Raw genomic sequence first — 25,422 nt, forward strand, 5'->3', positions numbered from 1 at the left:
AAGGAATTCATCAGCATTTGTTTAAGTGACTTTTTAAAAGAAAATCTGTTTTGGATCAATCTCATGTTGTTGGTGAGTTGATTCCAGGCAGACGAACCTCTTAATAGAACAGACTTCATCATAGAGTCAGTTCTAGGACTTGGTGTTAGCAGATAAACAGTGCTCACATGATGTGTAGTATACCTATGATTAAAACCAGAATATTTGAGTCTATCACAAAATAACTGTGGTGTGTTAATCCATATAACAGTTTGCATAAATGACAGGAGGCTCGATTTTAATTTAGCCTCCACAGTTAGCCTATATAATCTATTATGCATCTCAAGCACATTAGTACAAACATTAGCTAAGCCAACATTAGCTAGCAGCTAGCTAAAAGTAACACTAACAGTCTAATTACTTAGCAACTAGCATCATTTTCATTCTGGACAGATGTCAGTTAAACTTTGAGCTTGTCAATGCCTTCTCCTCTTTTACATATCAAATGTGATGCACGGTCCTTGTTTGCAATTTTTGAAACAAAATTCACAATTTGTGGCATCTCTTAAAGGCATCTTGGAAGGAACTGTTGCTGAACAAGACGGCAAGTGAATGCCAATGCAGGTGAACACACATGCCAGTTGTTTGAAACTGAATAACTTTTAAAGCATTATCCAAAAATGCAAACTAAAACTATTAATAAATAAGTCTGAGTCCTCCTCTCAATCTCCTGAATCTCACGCAGCCCAAGTTCAGGTTTGAGTAATAATTACCCAAGTCCAAGTCTAGTCACAGGACTTGAGTCAGACTAAAGTCCAAGTGCTGGACTCTAGTACCACAACACTGGGTACACCATTTTATAAGAAGCAATTTTTGTCATACTGATCCAAAAAGAAAGAGGAGGAAAATCTTACATCTGTTGCTGATGCATGTACCTCCAGTCAAGTCATTCAGACACAATTCTTTGCTGGCTACACTAAGCTTTAGTAATACTAGTGTTATGAACCACTGTAATTATTTAGTGCAACAATCAAAAGAGTCAAAGAAACAGGAAATATACCCTTTGTACGCCATTAGCATAGCATCTAATGCTACATCTTTTCTTCATGGAAACTGGGTCAATTACTTCTACTCCTTGTGTATCTAAGTATTACTCACTTATCTTAAAGTGTTCTAAATTGTGTATATTTAATCCTTAGAAAGAGGCAGGCTAGCGGTTTCCTGCTACTTCTTGTCAAAATGTTGATGTTATCAATCTCAGTGCAAAAATACAACATAAATATAGCCTTTAAAAGATTTATCCGTTACTTTTCAGGCAACTAAAAATATGACTTTGATATGAACTAATATGAATATTACCAGTATAACCCATGTTTGGTACTAGAGATGTAAATATTGTGAAGTGTGGGAGTTCAAGGGAGATGTATCTTATTTTTACGCATGACACAACTAATACTCTGTACTCTGTAGATCAATCAAAAATACAATCAAGAGTCCTGGATGAAAGCAGACTAGTCCATCCACCCACACCATTTGTTATTTGTCCTGTGATTTAATATGGAGGGCCATTGCTTGTTGAGACAGTTTTCTTATGGTATGTTCAAGGACAGCATGATCTATCCATGCCGCGCTAGGCTATAAGATCCATCATAACTTTATTTTCTCAATTTCCCATATGGAGGCTCTGTCTCTCTGTGGTTTAAGAATGATGTTTACACTCTTCCTTGTTTCTCAGTAACATCAGCTCCATTTGATTTTGCTCTGGCTGCTTCTTCTCTTTATTTCAGGAAAGCTTCCTCCTGCCAAGTCATATCATAAATCCCTGCGTACTGCCAGAGTTTAATATCATAAGTTATATCATTCTGTTTTCATATATCAGATACAAGACTGATATCCTTGTCTTACTTTTTTGGTAAATACATCACGGAGATTTGCTTTGCTCTTTGTGACAATCAATCACTCAAACCAAACCATACACAAGAGAAACACTTGCATTTGTCTGAAGACGTGATACTATACTCCCTACACAGTCATGTTTCAACTTGTTTATTTTCATCACCCTCCTTGTTGCCATGCAAATAGGAGAGGCCTTGAAGAAACAAACTCTCATTTGTGGGAGATAAAGATTATTTCCACAATGGCAGCCAGAACACTGCCTCTAATCTGGTTAAAACAGAGTGGATGAGAAACGGGGAATTACATCGGCAGACGCTAACATGACATGATGGTTTTTCGCCTAGATGAAGCCAGACGTAACTCCTCTTCTTGCACAGAGGAATTTCTACAGCTCTTGCACATCATTGCATTTTATAGCAGGGGGGTCTCACAGCAGGCCCGCTGCCCCGATAGCAAGTCTCCTAATGGATTTGTGCATTGGGTTTAGCACTGCCTGTCTTCTCATGCATATGATGTGTTCCTACATATCCAAAAGGGCTGTGGGTCACAACGCTACCAAGAGATTTTGGGTATAGGCTCTGAGGAAAAATGATGAGAGCAGGACATGGGGGTGATGGTGAATATTAGAGTCAGATCTCTTGACTTTCTATGTCATATACAAAAGAGGGGGTGGTAGCCTAGAGTGCAAAACCTCCTCTATGCATACAGGAGTCAAAATATTAAATCGAAAGTCCTGCATTTTAAAAGTACAGTGGTATTATTTGTGTTTCATTAAAATGAAATAAACAACTAATTCCACAAAAAGTTTCATGATGGATAGTTTCATTATTCCATATCTAAATTTTGGTGATAATTTATTGAACTATTAGCGCTCAAGTCAAGTGGTTTCACAAGGGTTTAGGCCCCTCCACTGAGTCACAGGATTAAGTCTAGGGGTTTGAGAAAAAAACTACAAGTCGAAAAAAGTTCTGCTCTCAACATTTTGTACTTATTGAGGAGGAATTTAATCATTCCAAGAAGGAAACCCAATATGGGTAAATATTTTAAAATAAGGGTGCAAATGTTATACTTTGTCTCGGAGTATTCACAAAAGCACTTTATAAATAAAATGTATTAGAAACCATAAAAGTTTGTACAGTACAAAAGTTGTTATGCCCCAGGAGCCTCATAAACTTAGAGTTCCTCACAGAAGCTTTTTTAAAATAAATGCATTGAAAAAACAAAAACTGAACATTTGCATACAAGAATTAAGGCATGACAATTTCTTAAATAAAGATTAGTAATACCCTGAAGTAAAGTGAAGAACACGAAAAAAATGGATTTGGGTACTCTCCACATGGAAGGTCCTCAGATGTAACACTCAACAATATTAGCAGCAGTTTCCAAATCAGCAAATGACATGGCTAAGCATAGCAGAGAGCTATTTTAAATTGTTTTAATTCTCACTTTGGTTTCAAATGGAATCGTTAATGACAGTGATAGGTCTGACACTTTGAGTATTTCCTGAAGGACAGTGTGTGGTTCCGTCAAAACAACAGGTGTGTGCAATGTGTGTGGGGGGCTTTCATGTTTGACGTGGAGTACTGGTGACACCAGGAATGCAACAGGCATAGCTCGGGGAGTCCACACAGAGAGAGCCATGGGAAATACTCCTAGAAGGTCAAAGGCCAGGATCCATGAGGAAAGAGAATTTAGTATTGAACTTGCAGTGGAAGACCCTTTGACCAGATTCACAAACTGTTATTCCTCTGAGGACACTTCTTTTTGTCAAACTCCAGATTTAGAGGCTGTTGTTCTATTAGAATTTATAATCCCACCATATCAGGCTGAACTCATCCGTCCTCTGTGGTTTTCTGTGTATTCCCAACCCTCATTGCAATAAGCTCCCCCAATTATTTTTTTTAATAAACGGGCATTGTTTATTTTATATTTATTGCTAGCTCAAACTCTTATACAGAGTGGATTGAGACCAAAAAAGGGTTGTTGCTTGCAACTAGTGGAAAACTGCATTATCAAGATGTATATGTTGATATATTGTGTCCCCTGCAGCAATTATTATTATTATTATTATTATTATTATTATTATTATTATTATTATTATTTATTTATTTTGTACATTATATCTTGGGGCATTTTTGCCTTTATTGATGGGCAGCTGATGAGAGTTAAGAAATGTTGGAAGTAGAGAGCAGTGGAAGACGTTCATCAAATGGTCGAGGCCTCCAGTCGAGCCAGCGACCGCAGCGACAAGGGCTATCGTCTGTATATGGGGCGCGCACTTAAACCACTATAGGCCAACAGCACCCCATCTTTTCTCCCTTATAATTATGTTTGGGGTTTTAGGTTCAGGCTGCAAAGCCTTTTGACAATAAAGAGAGCAGGCCAAGTTCTATTTATAGACTGACCCACTGAAAAATGTCACATTGTTATTGACAGCAGTATTAACGTTTTTGTTCCTGTTGTCTACATGATTGCTGACTAAGGACAATATGTGCTTGGTTGTATGTATTACTTAGTCAACACACAGGCCTGTACTTACAGGATATGTGGGTCAGATAAGGTGGATTTTTTAAAACCTCTCCCCTGGATTCCTGTCAATCTCCAGAGGGCAACATTAAAAATAAAAAGGCCCAAAATCAAATTCAAAAATGACCCTCATTGGTTAACTCAGAAATAGATTTAAGTGTAATTGGATTCTCGACGATGATGCTCTGCAGAAATCAAATATCAGCCTTTTGTTGAGTATACAATCTCCAGACTGCTTCTAGCTGGTTCTTTTCAAACAAAATGTGTTTTTGGGGAGAACCTGCTGAGCGTGAGACCAGTGAGAGCAAAGCCAACTGGAGCAGAACGAGCCACTCCTCAACTCTCAGCCGGGGAGACTTCAACCACAAATATATTCTTTGCATGAGACTAAATGTATACAGTCAGCACGAAATGCACTGAACTGCTCTCTGTTACATCTGCAATTAGACAGAAACAGCCTTCAGTGTTGCATTATTAAGGAATGAAACAGACTTACTGTACGTGTGCTCTGCACATACAGCCCCTGGAGACATAAAGGTTATGTCACATCATATTTTCACTAAAGATGAAATTTATGTAAGGCTGCAACAAATTGATGCTTGAACGATGAACATGCACATGTAAATCTCTCTGACCCCTGATTCTATTTTAGAGGCAACATGGGAATGGAAAAAAATGGTCAGTGATGTGTCAGGAACGGAGGACTAAAACACATTTGATTTATTGTGGGAAAATGTGTATTGACTGTGAACAAAGATGTGTTACTTTAATGCAATGGCTTTTAACGGTGCTGGTACATTAAAAACGTCTGATTTCATTATTGTGTGACGACCATTAACTGGTGTATGAGAATGCTTTGATAGTTACAGCTTTAGAGAGTATACCAGCCACTTTTCTGACCTTAGAGGCTTTTGTATGTTGCTGTAGACCATTAATGAATAAAAATAACTCAAAGATGATGATCAGCCCTATAGCTGTGAGGCGTCAAAGATACAGAAACAGCAAGAAGACACCCCCGAGGCCAGAGAAGGCTGCTCATGATCCTGAGCTGGATACTGCACTGGAAGTTCACTTTGGACAAGATAGTCTGATCACTGTATGTCAGCTTGATGTAGCAAATGATGAATACATACTTTGGTTTGTACAAAGTTATTGATATACATTGTACATTATTCTAATGAAAATAAACAGATAATCATTGAATTGGTATTTAAGGCAATACCCCTTTGGATCAACCCAAACTGGAGGTTACACTTCCTATGCCTAAACAGAGCTTTTCTTTGGATTATGATTACATGTGACTTCACTACAGTTTGCCTCCTATCATTCAATTGCCTAAAAATAAGTCATTTTAATATATATCAGATGACTAGACACTATTCACAAAGTATTAAAAAATATCTCTTGAATCAGTGCTCACTTCATAGAAATTAAATTACAGCCCCTGTGTTGAGCACTGGTCCTGAAATAGACTGAAATTGATTCTAATGCCTCTTTATGACCTACAAAAGAAAGGAAGACCAAACACAACAAGACTGACAATCTCCATATTTTAATTTTTTAGGCCTGAAACCGCTGGAAGGGGGTTTGTGTCAGACCAGATGATTGACAGCACACTGAAGAAACAGCATGTTCAACAGGACATTATTCACAATGAGGGACACATTTGACAGATTAAAGAAAGTAGAGTGAGAAAAAGAAACTACCTTGGGTTGTAAAGGACAAGATCAGAAGCGTGAAGAGATATACATCTTTGCATCAAAATCAATCAGTTGTGCAGAAATAGTGAGCATAATACTAAAAAAGCTGATTTCAAAGACTAAAAAGTCAGAAAAGAAAAAATGTTTTCAAACTGGAGTAAGAAGTCCTGAAAATAAAAGTGTCAACTCTTCTGGGCCATAATATTGTGCATGGTTGTGTTTTGATGTACAGTATGATTATTCCATTATTCACTAACCAACCATTCTTTTTTCATTTCCACCTTCCTGAATTTCCTATGTCTATTCCACTTACCTTGAAGATGTATTCCAAAAATACCCTCATATTTAATATAAGCATGTGAAGCATTGTTGTTGAATTTAAACCACTCATTACTTAATGTATTTGTGCATCAGTTAGATAGAACAACAAGCATCAACAATAAAACTCAGTCAGCTGAAGGTCAGAGCTCATACATATCTATTTGTTATAATAATGCATGTGTTCTTTACGGTGGCCCTGAAGGACAAAACAAATTTACAAGAGATGAAACACTTTTACAAAGTTGGAGACAAATTTACATTTTGGAAAACAAATTTACAAAAGATGAAACACTTTTATAAAGTTGGAGACAATTTTACAAACGACGGGACACTTTAACCATTTCTGAAACAAATTAACATTTCATTCTTAGTCAGACTAAAAGGAGTCAGATTTAACGCTAAAAGTGTTCCATCGTTTGTAAAATTTTCTCCAACTTTGTAAAAGTGTTTCATCTTTTGTAAATTTGTTTTCTTAAAGCTGGGGTTGGTAGTCTCGGAAAACTAGCATGAATTTGAATGTAGCATGTCTTCAGGACTCCGTCTAACCCCTCCCCTCCTTCCCCTCGGAGCTCCTCCAAAACGACGCCCCCCGCTCACATGCACGAGCGCCGCTGATTCATGACCATATGATCGTGACTGATTCAAAACTGGTCCTCACCAAACATTATCATAGTGAAAGTTCAAAACACAAACAAACATGGCTATTGTTAGTACTCACAACTGTCATGCTAGCATTATCCAGTTGTACTGCTGACACAATATCAGGAGAAAAGTTATAACACATATAATACTGTAACAGCTCTACTATTTGTTAAACGTGTTCAGTGTAGATGTTCTTAATTCCTACAGTGTTGACAGTTCGTGAAGGCATCAGGAGAGGTGTAGAGTGAGCGAGCGGGAGAGAGGAGAGACAAGAGGAGAAGTTTTTCATTCATTCAAACATTGATTGTTGCTCAGTTAGTTGTCGTGATCACAACCGACAGTGACCGGTTATTAAAGCTCAACGTGTTCACGAATCAGCTCATCATCCCTCGGACTGACACTACAGTACATATACATTTTCTGTAGGACTTACTAAACGTCATTAATTCTTCTGCTTGTCAGAGCCCCCGTGGTGAGAGCTTTTTAGACTCTGATCCGGACTACAGTCCTGAGCAAAGTACCTCATCAGGTCAGAGGGGACAGGCCCGAGGTCAAGCAAGAGGGGCAGTCAATAGAGGCAGGGGAAGCAGAGGCAGGAGAAGGGGAGCGCATCGGGGAAATGTACGCGCAGGAGGCGGGCAGAACGGCAGGATGGGATTTGATTGGTTTAAAATTTTGGGACCCAAAAACGGTGATTGGTTGGTGTTTTCCCAGGTTTACTCCAGCTGTAGAGAGCAGCTTTTTTTTCGCTCTTTCTTAAGAACACATTATGTATTGATTGCTGTCGGGACATAAAGATAATTTTAACCAGTATAACAAAAAGTGTATCTAAATCTGACTACCAACCTCAGCTTTAAATGTCAATTTGTTTTGGCCTTGGTGAAAGTGTTTTGCTGATGTAATTTTGTTTTATAAAATGTAAAAATGTTTTCCAAAACGTAAATTTATTTCCAACTTTGTAAAAGTGTTTAATCTTTTGTAAATTTGTTTTGTCCTTCAGGGCCACCGTAGTTCTTCGCTCAGGAAAGATTTTAAATAAATTATATTCTAAACAAGAAGGCATACTAACAAGTGTAATGTCATATAAAATTACAGAACACTTCCTCTGCCTCAGATACTGTAAATCAGAGGAAGTTCCAGATGCAAGGCAGACATTGTTTGAATGTCGATCATTTCTTTGATATTGTATAGAAACGGCTCGGAGCTCATATTACATGTTACATCTTAAAATACGCGTTATATCCATGGTTATATCTGCTACACAAAAGCAGTCTTTCACTCTTTATACAGTCTATGCTTTCACTATAATTTCAGAGTCTGGCCTCGCGAGACTTTTGACGTCATAGCTCGTCATGTGACAGTCCCATGATCCAATGCGGAAGTTAGGATTTCAGCAGCGACAACACAGACACGTTACCTATTAACCTCCTCAGTTTTTATCTTTATCTCGTCTCATATAAGCCCAGCAATGGACGGCTCTGCAAAAGCATCTTTAGACTCCAACGCAGGACCGCCAGCTTATTACAGAGGGTGAGAAATCAACACGTTTTCTACACAAACAGCTAACCGTAGCCAGCTAGCTCCTTCACTTTGCTTGCTAATGTGTCTGCGTAGGGATGACTGGCCTGAACCCTCCACCCCACACCCTCTCTGCGTTGTTAGATAATAAGAACATAAGTTACAAACGAGTTTTATTCGACGTGGCATCATCTTGGACCTCAATATGAAACATCGCCAGCGGATGTCTTCATATCAGTGGTCAGCATGTTAGAGTTCCGATGCTCCTCCACAGCAGCGTCGCTGTGTTTTTATCTCAGCTGACTCATGAACTTGTTCTCCTCTGCAGGAATGAGAGCTCCCTGGTTTCAGCCCTCAAGACACTGCTGTTCTTCACCATCCTGATGGTCACCCTGCCAATCGGACTTTACTTCGCAACGAAGGCCTACGTATTTGAGGGTGAGCTTTGCAACACGCTTCCCGTGTGTTTGCAGGAACAGAGCCGGTGTTAACCGACTTGGTGCCCTGGGCAAGATTTTATCTGGTGCCCCTTGTATTGTAACCAACTCCAATAACAATCACATCACATATACACTGACAGACAACTAACATACAGCTTTATGTTTTAAAGGTTTCCTTTGTTTTAAAATGACCTCTAAAAGAACATTAATAAAATGGTAATTACACTGATATTTAGCAGGAACATAATTATACTATTTCAAAATTCATAATGTAATAGTTGTATAATGTATATAAAACAATCATTTTCACAGTGCAGACACTTTAAACAAAGCATCAGTCATGTATTAAGTGATAAATGAAAAGGCAGAAGCTAAATGCTTATTTAAGCCTAGCCTACATTTTCTATCTAACTAGCTAACAGCTTCCAAAGTGTAAGGAAAACAACAACAAGAAGTAAATCATGAACACTTAATGACTTCAAAAAACTGCTTTGCATACCATTATATTTAAAACCAAAAGTGAATCATAAGCTTTTAATTGTTTACTGGCTTCATTCCGCAATTTAATCCCACATTCAATTAGATAAAACAATATTGTTTTTCCTATTATCTTCAAATTTTCTTCATCACTTATTTAGCAGCACCCCTTTGGCTGGTCGGCGCCCCAGCATTTGCCTATACTGCCTATGCCACTGTGCAGGACCATGCAAACACTTTGATTTAGTTTCATTCATTTACATCAAATAAGTCTCAACTGCCCTCATCACCTTCTTCCGAGTCTTATCTTTGTTCTTGAGTAACCACTTGAGTATAAACAGCACCTTGCAGGTGCTGGCTTTTCTGGGATGATATCCATGTCAATAAAGGTGTGTTACTACGATTATAGTTACTATATATTTCAATCTGTGGTGTAAAACTGTGGAACAGACTCAACATGGAGCTACAGCAATGTCAGAACATAATCCAGTTCAGGAAGAGGTATAAAGAAGTAATTTTCATGAGGTACAAGGAGGAAGACAAGTGTTGAGAATCATGAGGGGTTTACTTTTGATTGTAGGTGTAACTATGAAGATAGGTGATGAAGATTTGTTTTGATGGAATGCACTCCTATAATGCCAGATAATAGTGAATAAAGGGGTAGGATTAGATTCGATTAGATAGGATTCGCACATGTAAAGTAAAATGTTTCAGTGCTTGCTCATGGAACTGGTTGATTTAGGGTTTTTCTATTTCTTCTTTTTTTACTTGTATGTTTTTTTCTTTTATTTTACTTTTACATGTTCAAAATAAAGAAATCAAATAAAAAATCAAAATAACAATACAATTAAATCCACAGTCTTAGCGGGTTATCATTGTACATTATATAATACCCTTCAATGATTTGCAGTTTTGGTTGTAAATTCAACCTCACAACCTGAAAGCATTAATATGTCAATACACAGAACTAAGTTTTCATCCTAAGCTTTTACTCCAGTTGTTCCTGGGTGTTCATGTGTTGGAGTACTGACACATGTAGTAATACAGTGCCTTTTAAAGATTATTCTAAGTGAGATATGTGGGAGAGAGATAGAGAGAGTGGGGGTAATCACATGCAACAAATGGTCACAGATCGGAAGTCAAACCTGTGACCACCACTCTGTGCGTGGGAAGACTAATTTACGGACTCAGTTGAACCAGTGCCTAACAGTCCATTTATTTATATCTAATTAAGTAACCATATCCATTGTCTATCTAACCATATGATTACATAAGTAGAACATATCAGAAAGTGAATTACATTTACTGTGAAATGTTTCCAACAGGAAGGAGGAAACTTAACGGTTGATTTATGCAAGTTCATAGAGTGCTGAGTGCCTCAGGAGTGACTCTGTGTCACTTTGCTTTGGCACTGTTTGACATTGTATTTGTTCTTTTTCTCATGGTTTTGCTCTTGTTTGTTTTTGGCACCCTTTTGATGCCTGATGCATTAACAAATATACTATGTAATATTAAGTAGCTCTACTCATTTTAGCATTATCACACTTAAAGTTATACTGATTAACTAAGAACCGGCGAAGCTGTGATTACATGCTGCATTCAGCCTACAGCTTTGTGCCTGTGACCCATACATAGCCGGGCTGATATTCAGTACAACAGCACCACCTCAAGTGTGATCTTGCTCTCATACAGCAGTGACACATGTTGCATTAAGTAGCAAAAAGTAATAAGAAAAATAATGTTATTTCTATTTAATAGGGATGCACCAAAATGAAAATTCTTGTCTGAAACTGATAACTGAAAAGGAGGAAACCAGGGCCGAAAACGGAAACACCAAAAGAAGTTATTATGCCAATTATTAGTAGGGAGACCAGGGACAGTTGTAACATTTCACTCCTTGGATTTGAGATTAAGCCATGATCTCAGTGAAACGTGTGCTGACAGACTCCAAGAGTGTACTTTTCATTCAAAGCTCGATCTGTAAGGCAACTGGACTGGTAGAAAGTCTTGCAGACGTTTCACCTCTCCTCTGAAAGGCTTCTTCAGTTCTGGGGAAGAGCTCGAAGATATAAGCCACTAACAGTCGTGGGTGTGTCCAGGAGTCACAAACTCACAGCTGACCCATCACCCTAACTAGGTTAACGATTGTCAGGAGGTACAGAATGACTAACAGAAACTAGACTAAAGACCCTACTTAGCCTTACCCTATTTTCTAGCTCTTCCCCAGCCTGGTCAGAACTGAAGAAGCATTTTGGAGGAGAGGTGAAACGTCTAACATGACCTGGATGACTCAGCACACGTTTCACAGACGTACTTTTCATTGTTTTCTGTCTCGACCTCGTTGCTTAGAAGACGCTTTGGTGCTGCAGTTATGCAATAATGGATGCAGACATGTCTGCCCTTATCCAGACAAGCGCGTACTGGCCGTCGTTTTTGCTTGCGTCATCACAACATTCTGTTTCGGCCGTGTTATTTCGGTTATAAAGGTCTTTCAGCTGAAAAACGAAAATGTACTTTTGGGCCAGTTTCGGTCGAAAATCTTCAGTTGCCGAGTTTTCTGTGCATCCCTACTGGTTACTGTTCTATCATCTTTAGATATAAACTCATCATGTAATCAGTAAAATAAGAGTCTCATGACAGTAGCGTTGGTGAAAAATGTGATTCTGAGGAAACAAATTGATTTATCATGTAGAAGAAAAAGTAATTATGTTACAATTATCAATGTTAATGTTATTTGGGAAATCTAAAGAGGAGTGATACACGTTAAGAGTTCCAGTTTAGGTAACATAGAATAAAATTTTTTTTAGAAAACTCTCTATGATGTTTTTTTTTATCAGCTTAAGAAAACTAAGTGCATTCAAATGTGAAACTCCAGTCAATAAGTTCATTTTGAATAATTGTAATCTAAAAATAGACCTTGGCCCTGCTGCTCTTTCTGCACTGTGATAATCACACGTCATCACTGTTAACTGTCCTCCTCCTCCTCCGCTTCCTAGGTTCAATGAAGATGTCGAGCTCTGACAGCTACTTCTATGCAGCCATCGTTGCAGTGTTGGCTGTGCACGTGGTTTTGGCCTTGTTTGTGTATGTGGCCTGGAACGAAGGCACGCCTAAAGGGAAGGGCAAACACGACTAAGGCTCGTCCTCGTCAGCTCGTGAGACCTGAGATGGACAGACAGACATGGGCACAGATCCACAGCCCCCTCACCACCCTCCACCTTGGGCTCCAGCAGCAAAAATCGCTACCATCTACCAACCAGACAGCTAGGAGACCTGATATGTGCTTAAGCTTTAACCCAGGGTTAAAGCAAGATGTACTTTGTTATTCCCTGGAATGGGGGAGTGGAGGATGCTGTGTTTGATTTTTCACCAGCATCCGCAGACCTGGTTTTGTCCTCTGAAAATATTACCGTTGCAAACAGAGGATGGCCCCTATTTTTAAGAGGCTTTGTTATAAGATGGCGTTAGACCCAGTGCTTTAAGTCCTTTTGTCATAAAGAGTTTGAAATGAGGGAAAACATCTTGAGTTTAGGATGATGTGTGCGTGTAAACACACTGTATGTGCTGTGATGTGTATTTATGAATGATTTGATTCCAAAATGCTCAACACCCACTCTGTGAAGGTTAGTCTATTCTGTCCTTAGATTTCAGTTCTCAAATAGTCCGTCATCTGCTCAACCTGTAGCTCTATTTTGGATTCAAATCTTGTCCTTTAAAATAATCTGATCCTCAGTTTGTCCTCGTAAACTTTTGTTTTATGTTTCTGTTTAATGTGTTTTGTGAACTGAACCTGAGTGTTGTTTTGGAACTTGAATTAGGAACTTATCACAAAAGTAAATAGTGTTTAAAAGAATGTTTTGTAAAACAGATGCTTGAGGATGTAGGATGAGTTGATTTGAGGATGTAGATGTGTTGTGAAGTCAGTGTGTTGCAGAGAAGAATGATGACCTGTTAAAGTTGCAAAATAAAGTTGCAATATTGTAACTTTCAAGCTGTTTGTGTTTATAACGTTTTCTGCTGTTTTTGTTGTGAAATCAGAACATTTTAGTAATATTTGAAATGTGTATGAAGATAGTTGCAGGTTTTGCTCCTCCGTCACAAATACAATGAAATAATGTTCTAAGCAGAAGCAAAACAACAGAAAAAATTAAATCCCCAAAATGATTTTCAACGTTTGCAATCATTTTCAAATTTCTATTACAAGCCCAGTTCTGGCGAGTTAATAATAAATCATTAAATTCAGCAGTTGGTTTGATCACAAGCCCTGCCACACGACAGGTCACGACTTTCTGCTCTCATCTGCTGTGTAAACCAAAACGTGAGCACTAACATTCATATGTGACGGGTTTTATCTGACTCTCTTTGTCATAGAGTTAAATCTGCGTCAGTGTTTATCCCTGAAGCAAATTTAACCGTCACAATATTAACAGGCCTGACATGCAATAACAAAATACCATCATGCAAACCATTAAAACCGAACCCCTCATTTATCATTCTCCACAGCAAGAAACACAAAGAGGCATCTTTATTTTAAATAAATATTTTAAAATGTGGACGCCCCTCCTAAATTGATTACCCTGACATTACCCAGCCTGATAACATTTATAGTGAAATGACTCAATGAAGTTGCCATAACAGCACAAGCTTCATCTGAAGCTGAGACTACTGTGCATGAGACACTTTACTGACATGTGCAGGGAACTTGAGCTGTCACATGGTGGCAGCAAACAGTCATCTTGTTCACACACACAACACAATATGGAAGCCCAGACTAGAAGTGACAGATGCTGAGCCATAATGACGTTTTCTGCCTCAGAAACCATGTCAGCAGCTGATTTCTGTTAACTTCTCTGTGATGTGTGAGCCTCTCTGCTCCCACAGTGCTCTGCTGAATTTGGTGTTGGAGCTGTGCAATTTGTATTTAGTTTCACAGAGCTGGTGTTGATGATGAGGTGACAGGCCTGCGAGCGATCAGACTGATTCAGTCAGCAAACATCAGAAGCTCAGCGTTCCCTCTGGCTGATATTTCATCAGCTTACCCTTGCAGTGATGAAAAAGTTGGTGCAAGGACAAGCTTTGCTTCGGGCTCTTTGTCATTTGTTACACATTAGTAGGTTGGGTGCATCATGTCTGCATGATGCTCACAATTTCATGAGTTTAGTCATTTACCTGTAGGATGTTAATTTAGGCAGACACAGCATTAAAAATAAAACATAAGGTGTTTCAGTGGCTCTGTTTTCTTTGCCCAGCAGGTGGCATGCTGAGCAGACTCAGCCTTCAGATGAGCTGCATGTCAGTGTTTCAGTGAAAGTGCAGAGAGAGGGCAGTAGAGGACTGTGGGAAAGGGTATGCATGACAGCACAAGGAACGCACAGAACAAAGTGATAGAAAAATCTTCTGGTAAGAAAAATGAAATGTACCATTGAACATAACCCAGGCAGCGCTTTTATTGAACCTGTCTGAGCTGTTGTTTTACATTAAACTCTGCATAGATGCTGTTGGAAAGATAATTACTATCTTTAATAAACAGCAACACTAAAGATTCAATTATCTAAAGCATGAAATATGTCTCACACTATAAAAAGGTACGAACACACAGCATGTAGTTATTTTTCTGGCTTCCATTTTGCTGATTACTTCCAGCTGTGGAAATTGCTCTCTTTCTTGACTGTCTCAAATAGTCTGTTTTCTTACAATTTAAGATACTACACAACGCTTTAATACAGTTTATCTGTGGTCAAGCTCCAGATACGAAGCCACAAAGACAAAAAGTACTTCTAAAAGAGTCCTGTTTTTCTGCAGTAGGCTTAAAGGACTTGAATGTCTTTAGAGCACTTTCCCCATATGAATTGCCCAAATATGTAAGTCTTTTAAATGGAGAAATGGAAAAAAAAGCAGCTTTAATAATTAATGTCAGCTAAATAGTTAGCCTCCGCACTGTGACACTGGTAGCTGAAGAAATCTAATGTTTCCTAGTTTTGAGCAGCTGCACATAAAGTTTTAGGGAGAGTAGGTGTTGGAGCCATGAAGGGATTCAAGTGTTTATATTATCTTATTTTGGGGTTTAGGGTAGGATATTGTTTGTATACTTTTGTGGTGTTATTCTTGTAGTTTGTTTACAATATAGTTTATTGTGGGATCAGTTAATTAGGTTATTTACAGGTCAGAAAAAAAGGGTAAGTTATTGTGTTAATTTTTTTTCCTGATGTAAGGGTGGTCCACTTTTTTTGTAGTGAGTGTTATGTCTTTGATATCTTTTTCACTATCCTACAGCTCTTACATTAGTCAAATGTATCCTATAATCTCCATGTGTTGTAAGTGACACTGATGGCTGTTAATCCAAAATAAAAGAATGGTTTAAATATACAATCAAAAGGATACATTTTTCCATTGCCCCATTTTCCCCTTTTTTCTTTGGTTATTCCAGTTATGTTGGAGGCTATGTGAGAACACCTTTGTCTTTAGATATCAAGGATTGAATATTTTGATTACTTTTAGCTTGTAATACTAAACATATTTTTGTCTATTAATGTGAGGATCCAAATAACACGTTTATCTCTGGTGAGGGGCCTATAAAGTAAAACTGAACTTCTCTGCTTCTAAGTGAAGTAATTTTGGTTTCATACTAAAATGTAATAATTGTTTGGTACAAATTCAAAGGTTATTCAAGTCATTTGCAGGCCTCCCGAATACAAATTAACTTACTTTCTTATTATTATGACACTTGAATCTCATCTCATCTTGTGTAAGCCGATCCTAAACTGACACTATTTGGGATTCAATCTAGAAACTTTTTAGCATACAATACCCTGAACAGTTCAGTGGACAAGTCTGATGTTTTCTGACTTTAAAATAAATCATTCATTGAAAAATGTTGCACAGTTTGTCTTGTGTATTGACCCAAACGTTTTGATGCAGCTACATTTGAAATTGTTGGCTTAACACTAGAAGGATTTCATTTCAAAGTGTTTCCATCTATAGCCATAAGTCATATCTATTCATCTGTCAGCATCTCAAAAACACATATAAGCCTTTACTCAAAGATGATCACTTTAGCATACTCTCACATGATGTATGTCTGAAAAGAAGCTGGAGAAACCTTTGTGTTCTTTATATTTTATAAGAGTTGTGTGTGTGTGTGTGTGTGTGTGTGTGTGTGTGTGTGTGTGTGTGTGTGTGTGTGTGTGTGTGTGTGTGTGTGTGTGTGTGTGTGTGTGTGTGTGTGTGTATGTGTGTGTGTGTGTTTTCTGAATCAGAGTCTATTTCTGTCCCTCCCTGATTTATGGAGCCATACATTAAAAATAACACCCCTGACTGTTGTCTGTGAGATCTGAAACGTAATGTTTCTGGCAACACAACACACCAAAGTCGTGTTCCCAGACCACACTCAATCAAATCTAGAGTCCAGGTCATTTTTTCCAAGAAATAATATTCTTTTGATACATTTAAGGCAAAAAGTTCTTCCCTTGATGCGTCCAGCACTGACAGAATATAATGAATGTGCCAGTCCAGAGGTATGAGAAAGCTTCCTCGTCATGTCGTTAACTTCAAGGTTTCCATAGCAGAGCTGCCTGAGTGCTGAGATTTCCTGGCAAAGATGAGTGTGTGAGGTGCATGTGTGGATGCTTTACACACAACATGTTTATTCCCGCTCGAGCTTGTCAGAGTTTAACAGGAGGAAATGTTTGAATGTATTTAATGACTCAAACGTCACCTGGTAGAGTCTACTATCAGTGATTCAGAGAAAAGGCTCCAGAGAGACACTACATGAAAGCTCCTCTTCCTTAGGAAACTGAATATTAATGGTGTTATTAGTTGTACTCCTCAGTTAATCTTGATTCATTTGTTTCAGTATAATCAAATAACATTTGAAACATGTGCTGCAGTAAAATAGTTCCTTTTTCTCTCTGATAAAGACTTGAGATCATAATAGCACAGCTAGGTTTGCAAATTTAAGACAGATTTATTTTTGGAGCTGTTTTACAAATATGCCTGTCACCAAGTGCTTTACACGGAACAATCGACACAAACACACATATCAACAATGATAAACAAAACAATGTGCTTATAATTACGTACTTGCCGGCTGTCGCAATAAAAAGAGAGAGTACAAATGTGGGAACTCCTGAGACCAGTGCAATTTTCTTTCCTTTTTTTTGAGGCGCGTCCTGGAACAACGTTCACTACTTCCAGCGTCCAATGTGTTGGCAGGTATTGCACAACTTTTCACTTCAAGTTGAAGCAAGTGAACTCTGCTAAATGACCTCGAAACAGTTAAAGGAAGTTAAATTTATCTATTCGCCCTATCTGATTTCTTTCAAATGAGGTCAGACCAGTGCTGAAGAAGTTTACGCCCTGGATTCTGTTCCCAAAGTTTAAACACAGCAACTTTATACGCTGAGAGTTTCACTTTTGGCTTCATTAACATTGATAGGAAAAAGAAATGCCGAATGTAAAACCTGAGCAAACACGACATTTGGTTAAAGTCTCAGTGAAAAGAGGCCATCTTGAAAAAATGAGGCTAGAAAAATCAGTGTTATCTTTTAAATTACTTACAAAAGCACACCAGGATGTCATGTAAATTATCTTCGCAAACTCTTAAATCGCCCTTTGTTTATTTCATTCTTTTATTGTTGTGTTGTTTTTTTAATGGAAAGCACTTTGTAAACTTTGTTTTTTAAAAGTGCTATTTAAATAAAGTTAGCATTATTTTTATGTTAAAAGCAAGTGTTGGAAAGACCCAAGAAAAAATATATATAAATCAACATGGGCTGAAAATGTGGTGTTGCCAAAAACAGTGTTCAGTACACTGTAAATACAGTCTAATGTGAGATCAAATGAGTTACCATGGACACTCCTCAAAGAAGCACTACTTCATGTTAATGAGAAAGTTCTCATTGAACCTGATCGGTCGTTACACATTTCTGAACAACTGTAGCTTCTCTGTGTGCCTAAAAAATGTCACACCCTTCAAAGTTGGAATGAGTCAAACCCGCGCCATCTTAAAGACGGGACTCAGTTCAGCAAGTACAAATGCTTCCAAACAACATCCGATCCCCTCTCAGCAAATTTAAGACCCCTCAGAGAAACATAAACCTCCTCATATCTTCAGATCGTCTATTCTAGTCTTGTTGCTGCTGTGTTTGGTGCTGCGGCCCGGCCTGGCCTGCGTAGGTGACCCAGGGGCTGATCCTGCTCCCTTCTTTCCTTTCAGGTCGCATTCCTCTGGCTTGCTGCTGCTCCTCTCCACTGCCAAATTGTCTTTATTCTGCTTATAGGCTGCTTTGCTGTGGTAAGGGTGGAAGGTTGAGTCCTCGGCGTCAGACAAAGGGGAGAGGTTGTAGCTGGGGACGGGCGGGTAGGCCGGCTGGACTTGGTGATGTGTGTGGAAGAATTCATCATAACTGGGCGCAAAGGGCACCGAGGCCTCGCTGGGCTCCTTGCGGTGACCCCCAGCGGCCTTTAGCTGTCGTCTGAAAGTGATGCCCTGTCTACACTTGGTGAAGCCCAGGTGGTAGATCTCTATGAGGTTTAGGAAGAGAGAAACACTGGCCACTCCCAGCATGAAGATAATGAAGATGGTTTTCTCTGTGGGTCTGGAGATGTAGCAGTTTACCACATTGGGGCAGGGCGGTCTGTCGCATGTGTACATGGGCTTAAGCTCAAAGCCGTACAAGAGGTACTGAGCCACAATGAATCCCACTTCAAACAAGGTTTTAAAGATCACATTAAAGACATATGTCCGCAAGAGCTCCCCCTGCAGGCGCACTCTGCCCCGGTCATCCCTCACTAGAGGTTTTTTGTGCTTGGTCTCTGCAATGAGGGCCTGCTTGTCTGAGTGATAATGGTTCTTCTCCCTCTCTTTGTGCTTTTCCTCCATCCGCACCAGGTGGAGGATGTGTCCCAGGTAGATCAATGTGGGCGTGGACACAAAGATAATCTGTAGAACCCAAAAGCGGACGTGGGAGATAGGGAATGTGATATCATAGCACACATTCTCACAACCAGGCTGTTTGGTGTCGCAGGTGAAGCCCGACAGCTCGTCACCCCAGACCTTCTCTGTGGCTGCGCTCAGGATCAGGATGCGGAAGATGAAGAGGACGGTCAGCCACACCTTGCCCACAACGGTGGAGTGCTCCTGGGCTTTTTCCAGAAGCTTTCCCAGCAGGTTCCAGTCCCCCATGGCTGTGTGAGCTCAGATCTGGGACTAGAGGTACAAAAACAGAAAAAAAAAAAACAGCTCATCTATTTGATTTCTAAGTCATGTTTAGACCTGTTTACAAAGAAAATACTCCACATGACAAAAGTTAAACATATTCACAGGTTAGAGGGACTACATATATTCTAAAACCTCTTACCCAGCTCGGACCAAACAAGCCTCAAGGGAGCAAGGCTGCTAACCAAGTGTTTAAGAGGGGGACTCTGTCGCCGAGCAGGTATTGGCTTTTTTCCACGTGGACACTGACTGGATTATATTTACTTTAGGAGGGTATATATTTGGCATGTGTGGACAGGGGGGGAAGGTTCCAGTCATGATTCTGCGGTTCCTGGCCTTCATGGCCCCAGCCGCAGCAACCTGATCCACACGAGGTGAAATCAAACACTGGGTAGATATGTTGGAAGTGCAAATCTGAGATGGTTGAGTAATGTCAGCACTGTCAGCTCCTGTAGCACATAATAATATAATTATATTCCACATCTGATGGATGGGCTGTACAGTAGCACAGCAGCAGATTCTGGGAATTAATTGTGATAAGTGCAGAAATGCAGCAGGTAAAATCATGTTTCACAAATCTATCAGGTGTTTAAACAACTTCACAGAGTTTTTAAGGACAAATTCAAGTTTTTTTCGAGGATGTGGAAACCTGCAACTCCTAATAAAAGACAGTCTGCAAACCATCACCAGCTTTAAGCACACTTAAGATCCTTAACGGAGCTGCCAAACTCTCAAAATACAGAAATACAAAGATTTAAATGAACAATCACAAAGAATTATATCAACCCACCTTGTCAGCTCATACATCCCGTGTGGTGCAGCCCAACACGTCTTCGAGACTCCATGAGGCCGCCCGCCCTGCTGACAGGCCTCAGCTCAGAGCTGATCTTCGGCCCCTGAGCGATGCCCTTGAATGGACAGGAAAAGTGGACTTCTTCTCCCTACAACCTCCGTTCCACACCGACAAACCTGCTGCCTCGGTCTTCTGTTTTCAAATCCTCTGGATACAGGCCCTGGGGTCTTCCACTGACCACAACACACACACACACACAATCACACGTAACCTGCTGGACACACTCTCAACCCTGTCCAGCCTGCCCTCCCTCAAACTCAAACCCCCCTCCCCCCCTGCTATGGTTAAATTTGGCACAGGGTTCACTCTAATGTAAACTATTAAAGCCCCTCCACTCGTCTGTTACAGTGAGTGACACGGCAGCTGGCCAATGATGGTGTCTGCTAAGTCTGTCTGGTCACAAGTGCTTCTGGGCTCTAAATATAGCCCGGGGGGTCGCTCCTATCATGGGGGGCATGATTCGGAGATGAGAGGCTGTTTGCATCCTCAAGTTACAAATCACAGTGACAGGGAGGAAGGGAGTCACTTTTCTTTGCTTTAACTATAAAAATGGAAGACAATATTTTCATTATTAGAAAGTTCACGGCATTTCAATAGGATATATTAACATCTTCATTTGGAATGACTTTTTAAAAGAAACCTCTAGAAAGAAAACAACTGTATGTTTGCCAAATGACTTAAAGTGACAACAAATTATCAGGCAGTTTATTTCTTTATATTACATATTGTACACATGTAGATTCAACCCATGTTATATATTAACTGGATTGTTTATCTGGATTTAAAGTGATAAATGTACACTTAGGCAGACATTTCAACACTGGGGTGTATGTGTGCATCTGAAAACAAATAACTTAAAGCTCTTGTGAGGAACTTTTAGTATGTGTTGATTTTGCCGCTCCCTGTGGACCAAGTGGCACTTCATTTCCTTCAGCAGCGCTTTCGGACATTAAAAATAACTCTAAAGGAATGGTCAAATTCCTTTTTGATGGTCTTGTTTACTTTGTCAGGTCAGATAGAGGTATCAGTATTCATTTCAGTCTGTTTCATAACCAGTTAAAAACTCCTCACAGGAGCTTTAATAACAGAACGGATGTATAAACAAATACCATCGTAAGGTAAATAACATTTTCAGGACCAGAGAGAAACAGAATATTACACTTTGCATGAAATAGTGAAGAAAAGCAGGAGCCACTGTGATGGATCTGTGTTAAAAACGGAGGTCAGCTTAAACGTATTTTCTCAAACAAACGCTACAATAAATTAATTAGGTAGTTTTTACATTTGAATTCAAATATTTACACAACTAAAGATATATGTACAGTACTTGGATTTGAAATATTCGTAAAGTGACCCAGTAGTCAAGTGAAGAAGGAATAAAAATAGAATATTTATAGTAAATCTAGGACATCATCAGTTAAAAATCAGAGATCTTATTGCGAGTCATTCATCTCACACAGTTGTGCATTTTATCTGTGCCCCTTTCAGACCACACTATTCAGAATGCACTTTGTGTTAGTGCTTTGCCGAGTTCAATCATTTTTAATGAGTTTTCAAATAATTATTCATTAAAATAACTAATGGAATAATATTAACCAATGATGTTTAAACCTTGCTTTGGTTTTCTAGCACCATCTTTAATATTTCCTTTGCAGTGTGGTACGTTTTAGAATAGTTACAGCTGTCTGCTTGAAGCCGAGCAACATCAAATAACTGACAGTTTAATAAAATTTTAGCATAGCGTCGTTGAATTAAAGAGCTGTTACTGACATTTTCTCATATAAATTCCCTTTTCTAAAATAGCCAGCTTTAAACCCAGACTGGAATGAAATGTGGTCCACATAAACATGTTTTTATGTAAATAGAAAGTCCCCTTTCCATCCAGCATTTTTTTCTCTACAGTAGCATTTGGTCTTTAATAAAATGCAATACCAGTAATTTTGCCCATTTGCCTTGTTTACCAGAAATACTACATTCTTTTTTAATAAAGCTAATTTAATGTAAAATTGTTTTCTATCTGGACAGCTGTCAGCATCTTTGCATGAGCTTTGTCACTGAAAGTGTGGAAGAATTTTCCTACATTGTAGCTTATAACACAACCACCACGCAGCAGAGATGCTTTCTAACTGATACACCAACCCACCCACTACACAGGATTTTTCTAACAAGCCAATGAATTATTCAGAAACAGCAAATGCAGGAACACTATGTTATAATTTCTTTGAGCTTAAAAGACTGTGCCTAAAAAATTCTGGAGCTTTGTCAAACTAACGGCCCCAATAACAATGGGAAGTTTGTAGTCAATATGCAAAAACCCTGGTACAGTCCTGTGACCTTCATAACTGGCTCCAAATAGTTTAGATGAGTATTGCCAGCAGCTAAAAAAAACCCAAGAAGCATCTGTAGGCGGTTGGATGGTAAATAAATAAACAGAAATGTATGCTGATCAAATATACAGTCTATGTGACAGAACAACATGTGCCGTGGACATGTGTGATTACTGCTGATTAGTTTAAAGAGTTCGAGAGTTTCAGAAAGCAGAACACCTTTCACCCTTCTCAGTCGGGCTCTTTTTGGTCACAGTGAACTTTGACTTGAGAGAATGGTCTGCTATCAGCTGATTGATTTCATTTTGCCTGTAAGAAGACAGTCTTTGACTTATCCACGCTCCTTTGGCCTCTTCCTCAGAGCTTTGAAAGCAGCGTTTGCAGGCCCTGCCAATGAGGTAAACCACCTCTGCCAGGTTAAGCAGCACACATACCCCAGACACAGCCAGCATGAACACAGTGAAAATGGTCTTTTCTGTAGGTCGGGATACAAAACAGTCCACCGTGTTGGGGCATGGAAACGAGTCACACTTCACCAACCGCACCATCTTAAAGTCAGGGTAGATCATGTAGAAGATGTAGAGGAAAGCCACCTCGAAGATGATTCTGAAGATGATACTGAGCATGTAAGTCCACCACAGCGCTCCGGTGATCTGAAACTTCTGGTTCTTGATGCGTTCCAGCTCCTTGGGGCTACTGCGACCTGCCTTCTTCATGAGCTTCTTATCGATGTGGCGTCGGTGGGCCACATGCATGGCCACCAGCAGGGCGGGGGTGGAGACCAGGATGAGCTGGAGCGCCCACAGACGGATGTGCGAAATGGGAAAGAATTGGTCATAACAGACACTGTTGCAGCCAGGCTGCTGGGTGTTGCAGGTGAAGCCAGATTTTTCATCTCCCCAAACACTTTCAGCAGCAACAACCAGGACCAGGATACGGAAGATGAAGATGACGGAGAGCCAAACACGTCCGATGCCAGTTGAGTGCCTGTTTACGCCGCTGATCACGGCATAAAAGGTGCCCCAGTTCATTTTGGACTCCAGGTCTGCAAAAATAAAGGTTATATTATATTTGATGTTGCATCAATTAATGCTAAGCTAAATCTCTAGTTTAAGCTAACAGTTATAACCTTTAAAGTATAGAAATATAAAGCTCATCGAAATTCATGAAAAGCGATACAGAGCATTCTTAACATTCACTATTTGACCTTTTGCAAAGAACAATAGTCAGAGCTATGGCAAGGAGTTTTCAGTTCAAGTTGGCTAAAGCTATTGTTGTCTACAAAAAACAGATAATTAGTCGAAGTATAACTTCTGTAACATTATATTTTAGAGGTTTACCAGGCTCAGCCAGCGGTGCAAGCGGCGTAAGCAGCGCCGGGTCCAAAGATAACCATCTTGAGGTGTGGCCTGAGCATCAAACTCGTTTTGGCAGAGTAAGGAACAACAGAAAAGAATTGCCAAATAGCCAGTTGGCCGTATAAAAGCAGGGGTGACGGCCTGCCGTCGTGCACCGTCACAAGACGCAACAGAACGAAGCCAATTGCGAAAGATTTACGGAGCCACGTGACTGGCTCGCCCCGTATTAATACTGTACTCCCAAACTGACCTACAGCCCAGTTGCAGACAGACTGACAGACTGCCAACACATTTCTCCAAGGAACCAGCAAGACATCCATCTCATTATGAGATTCTTTTAGACAAGTGAGAGACCTCCTTTGTTTGTAGGAATGGCAATGGACTTGACCAGATTTGCCAAATAAAACCTAAATAAACACATTCTTTAAAAGCTGATTCATCCAAATATTACTTCTAAAAGAGGGTCATGAGAAATAAAATATCATCATGGCAAGTATCTGTTGAGTCAGTGGGGCATCACTCAGCCACTGCTCACATAAGACTTGACCTCATTCCTCCTTGAGTGTTAGTATAAAACAGAATTAAATGACAGAACATGTATTTTACCTTCAGCTGTGGTGGTACACAAAAATGTGTACAAAGCAGGAAGAAATGAATTAAAATATTGTGTTTTTTAGCAAGCCAGAAGGCTGGATTGAGAACACCGTGCGTTTGGAAAATGCTAATCATTCCTCCGCCACTAGCCACTGCCCTGCACCGTAGCAGTCATATGCTCTTATATAAACTATTTACATACAATGGCGGCCTTTATTGGGCTGCAACAAGACTCTTTAGAATTCAGATCAAACGCCTCGATTTCCGCCTACCCCGGGCAAAAGAAGGAATCTGTGTGGACACAAAAGGCCTCAGCGTGTCGCATTATTTATTGTGCTTGGCAGAGCAGGGAAGTGAAGGAAGCTTTTGACCTGAGGTACTGTCACTGAGAGCAAGAGAGTCACCAGCAGGTTTGCAGATTCATCCGGAAAACATGAGCTGTTCAACTAACACAAACACTAATGTAGGTCAAAATCAAAGCCTGTATTAATTTTATACACAAGATTTAATGAAGAGCAGTCCTGTCATTTTTTCAAGCTAACCCTGACCCACTTTTGAAATACAAAACAAATATA

General features: G+C 39.5%; 3 protein-coding genes and 1 long non-coding RNA gene across 4 annotated transcripts; 2 read left to right on the forward strand and 2 right to left on the reverse strand.

Annotated features, from left to right (window-relative positions):
• Positions 1 to 8,408: 8,408 nt before the first annotated feature.
• On the forward strand, positions 8,409 to 13,490 carry vma21 (vacuolar ATPase assembly factor VMA21). Its single transcript, XM_034689286.1, has 3 exons — positions 8,409 to 8,594; positions 8,911 to 9,020; positions 12,496 to 13,490. The coding sequence occupies exons 1-3, from the start codon at positions 8,533 to 8,535 to the stop codon at positions 12,633 to 12,635; spliced, it is 312 nt and encodes a 103-aa protein (XP_034545177.1). The 5' UTR covers positions 8,409 to 8,532; the 3' UTR covers positions 12,636 to 13,490.
• Positions 13,491 to 18,244: 4,754 nt separating this feature from the next.
• On the reverse strand, positions 18,245 to 20,605 carry LOC117816900 (gap junction alpha-3 protein-like). Its single transcript, XM_034689284.1, has 2 exons — positions 20,506 to 20,605; positions 18,245 to 19,706 (listed from the first exon to the last, which is right to left on the reverse strand). The coding sequence occupies exon 2, from the start codon at positions 19,680 to 19,682 to the stop codon at positions 18,600 to 18,602; it is 1,083 nt and encodes a 360-aa protein (XP_034545175.1). The 5' UTR covers positions 19,683 to 19,706; positions 20,506 to 20,605; the 3' UTR covers positions 18,245 to 18,599.
• LOC117816903 lies at positions 19,318 to 23,935 on the forward strand. Its single transcript, XR_004632050.1, has 4 exons — positions 19,318 to 19,712; positions 19,823 to 19,935; positions 23,257 to 23,293; positions 23,377 to 23,935. It is a non-coding gene; the product is annotated as an uncharacterized LOC117816903 (long non-coding RNA).
• Positions 21,259 to 24,332, reverse strand: LOC117816901 (gap junction beta-1 protein-like). Its single transcript, XM_034689285.1, has 2 exons — positions 24,236 to 24,332; positions 21,259 to 23,940 (listed from the first exon to the last, which is right to left on the reverse strand). The coding sequence occupies exon 2, from the start codon at positions 23,924 to 23,926 to the stop codon at positions 23,099 to 23,101; it is 828 nt and encodes a 275-aa protein (XP_034545176.1). The 5' UTR covers positions 23,927 to 23,940; positions 24,236 to 24,332; the 3' UTR covers positions 21,259 to 23,098.
• Positions 24,333 to 25,422: the final 1,090 nt, after the last annotated feature.

Source organism: Notolabrus celidotus, chromosome 8 (genome assembly GCF_009762535.1).
Source record: "Notolabrus celidotus isolate fNotCel1 chromosome 8, fNotCel1.pri, whole genome shotgun sequence".
Lineage (NCBI taxonomy): Eukaryota > Metazoa > Chordata > Actinopteri > Labriformes > Labridae > Notolabrus > Notolabrus celidotus.

Excerpts from the sequence above, each read along its gene's own strand:
- LOC117816900 (XM_034689284.1), bottom strand. The coding sequence starts at position 19,682 with ATGGGGGACTGGAACCTGCTGGGAAAGCTTCTGGAAAAAGCCCAGGAG.
- LOC117816901 (XM_034689285.1), bottom strand. The coding sequence starts at position 23,926 with ATGAACTGGGGCACCTTTTATGCCGTGATCAGCGGCGTAAACAGGCAC.
- vma21 (XM_034689286.1), top strand. The coding sequence starts at position 8,533 with ATGGACGGCTCTGCAAAAGCATCTTTAGACTCCAACGCAGGACCGCCA. Across the intron at positions 8,595-8,910 it reads CCGCCAGCTTATTACAGAGG|GAATGAGAGCTCCCTGGTTT; the intron begins GTGAGAAATCAA and ends TCTCCTCTGCAG. Across the intron at positions 9,021-12,495 it reads GAAGGCCTACGTATTTGAGG|GTTCAATGAAGATGTCGAGC; the intron begins GTGAGCTTTGCA and ends TCCGCTTCCTAG.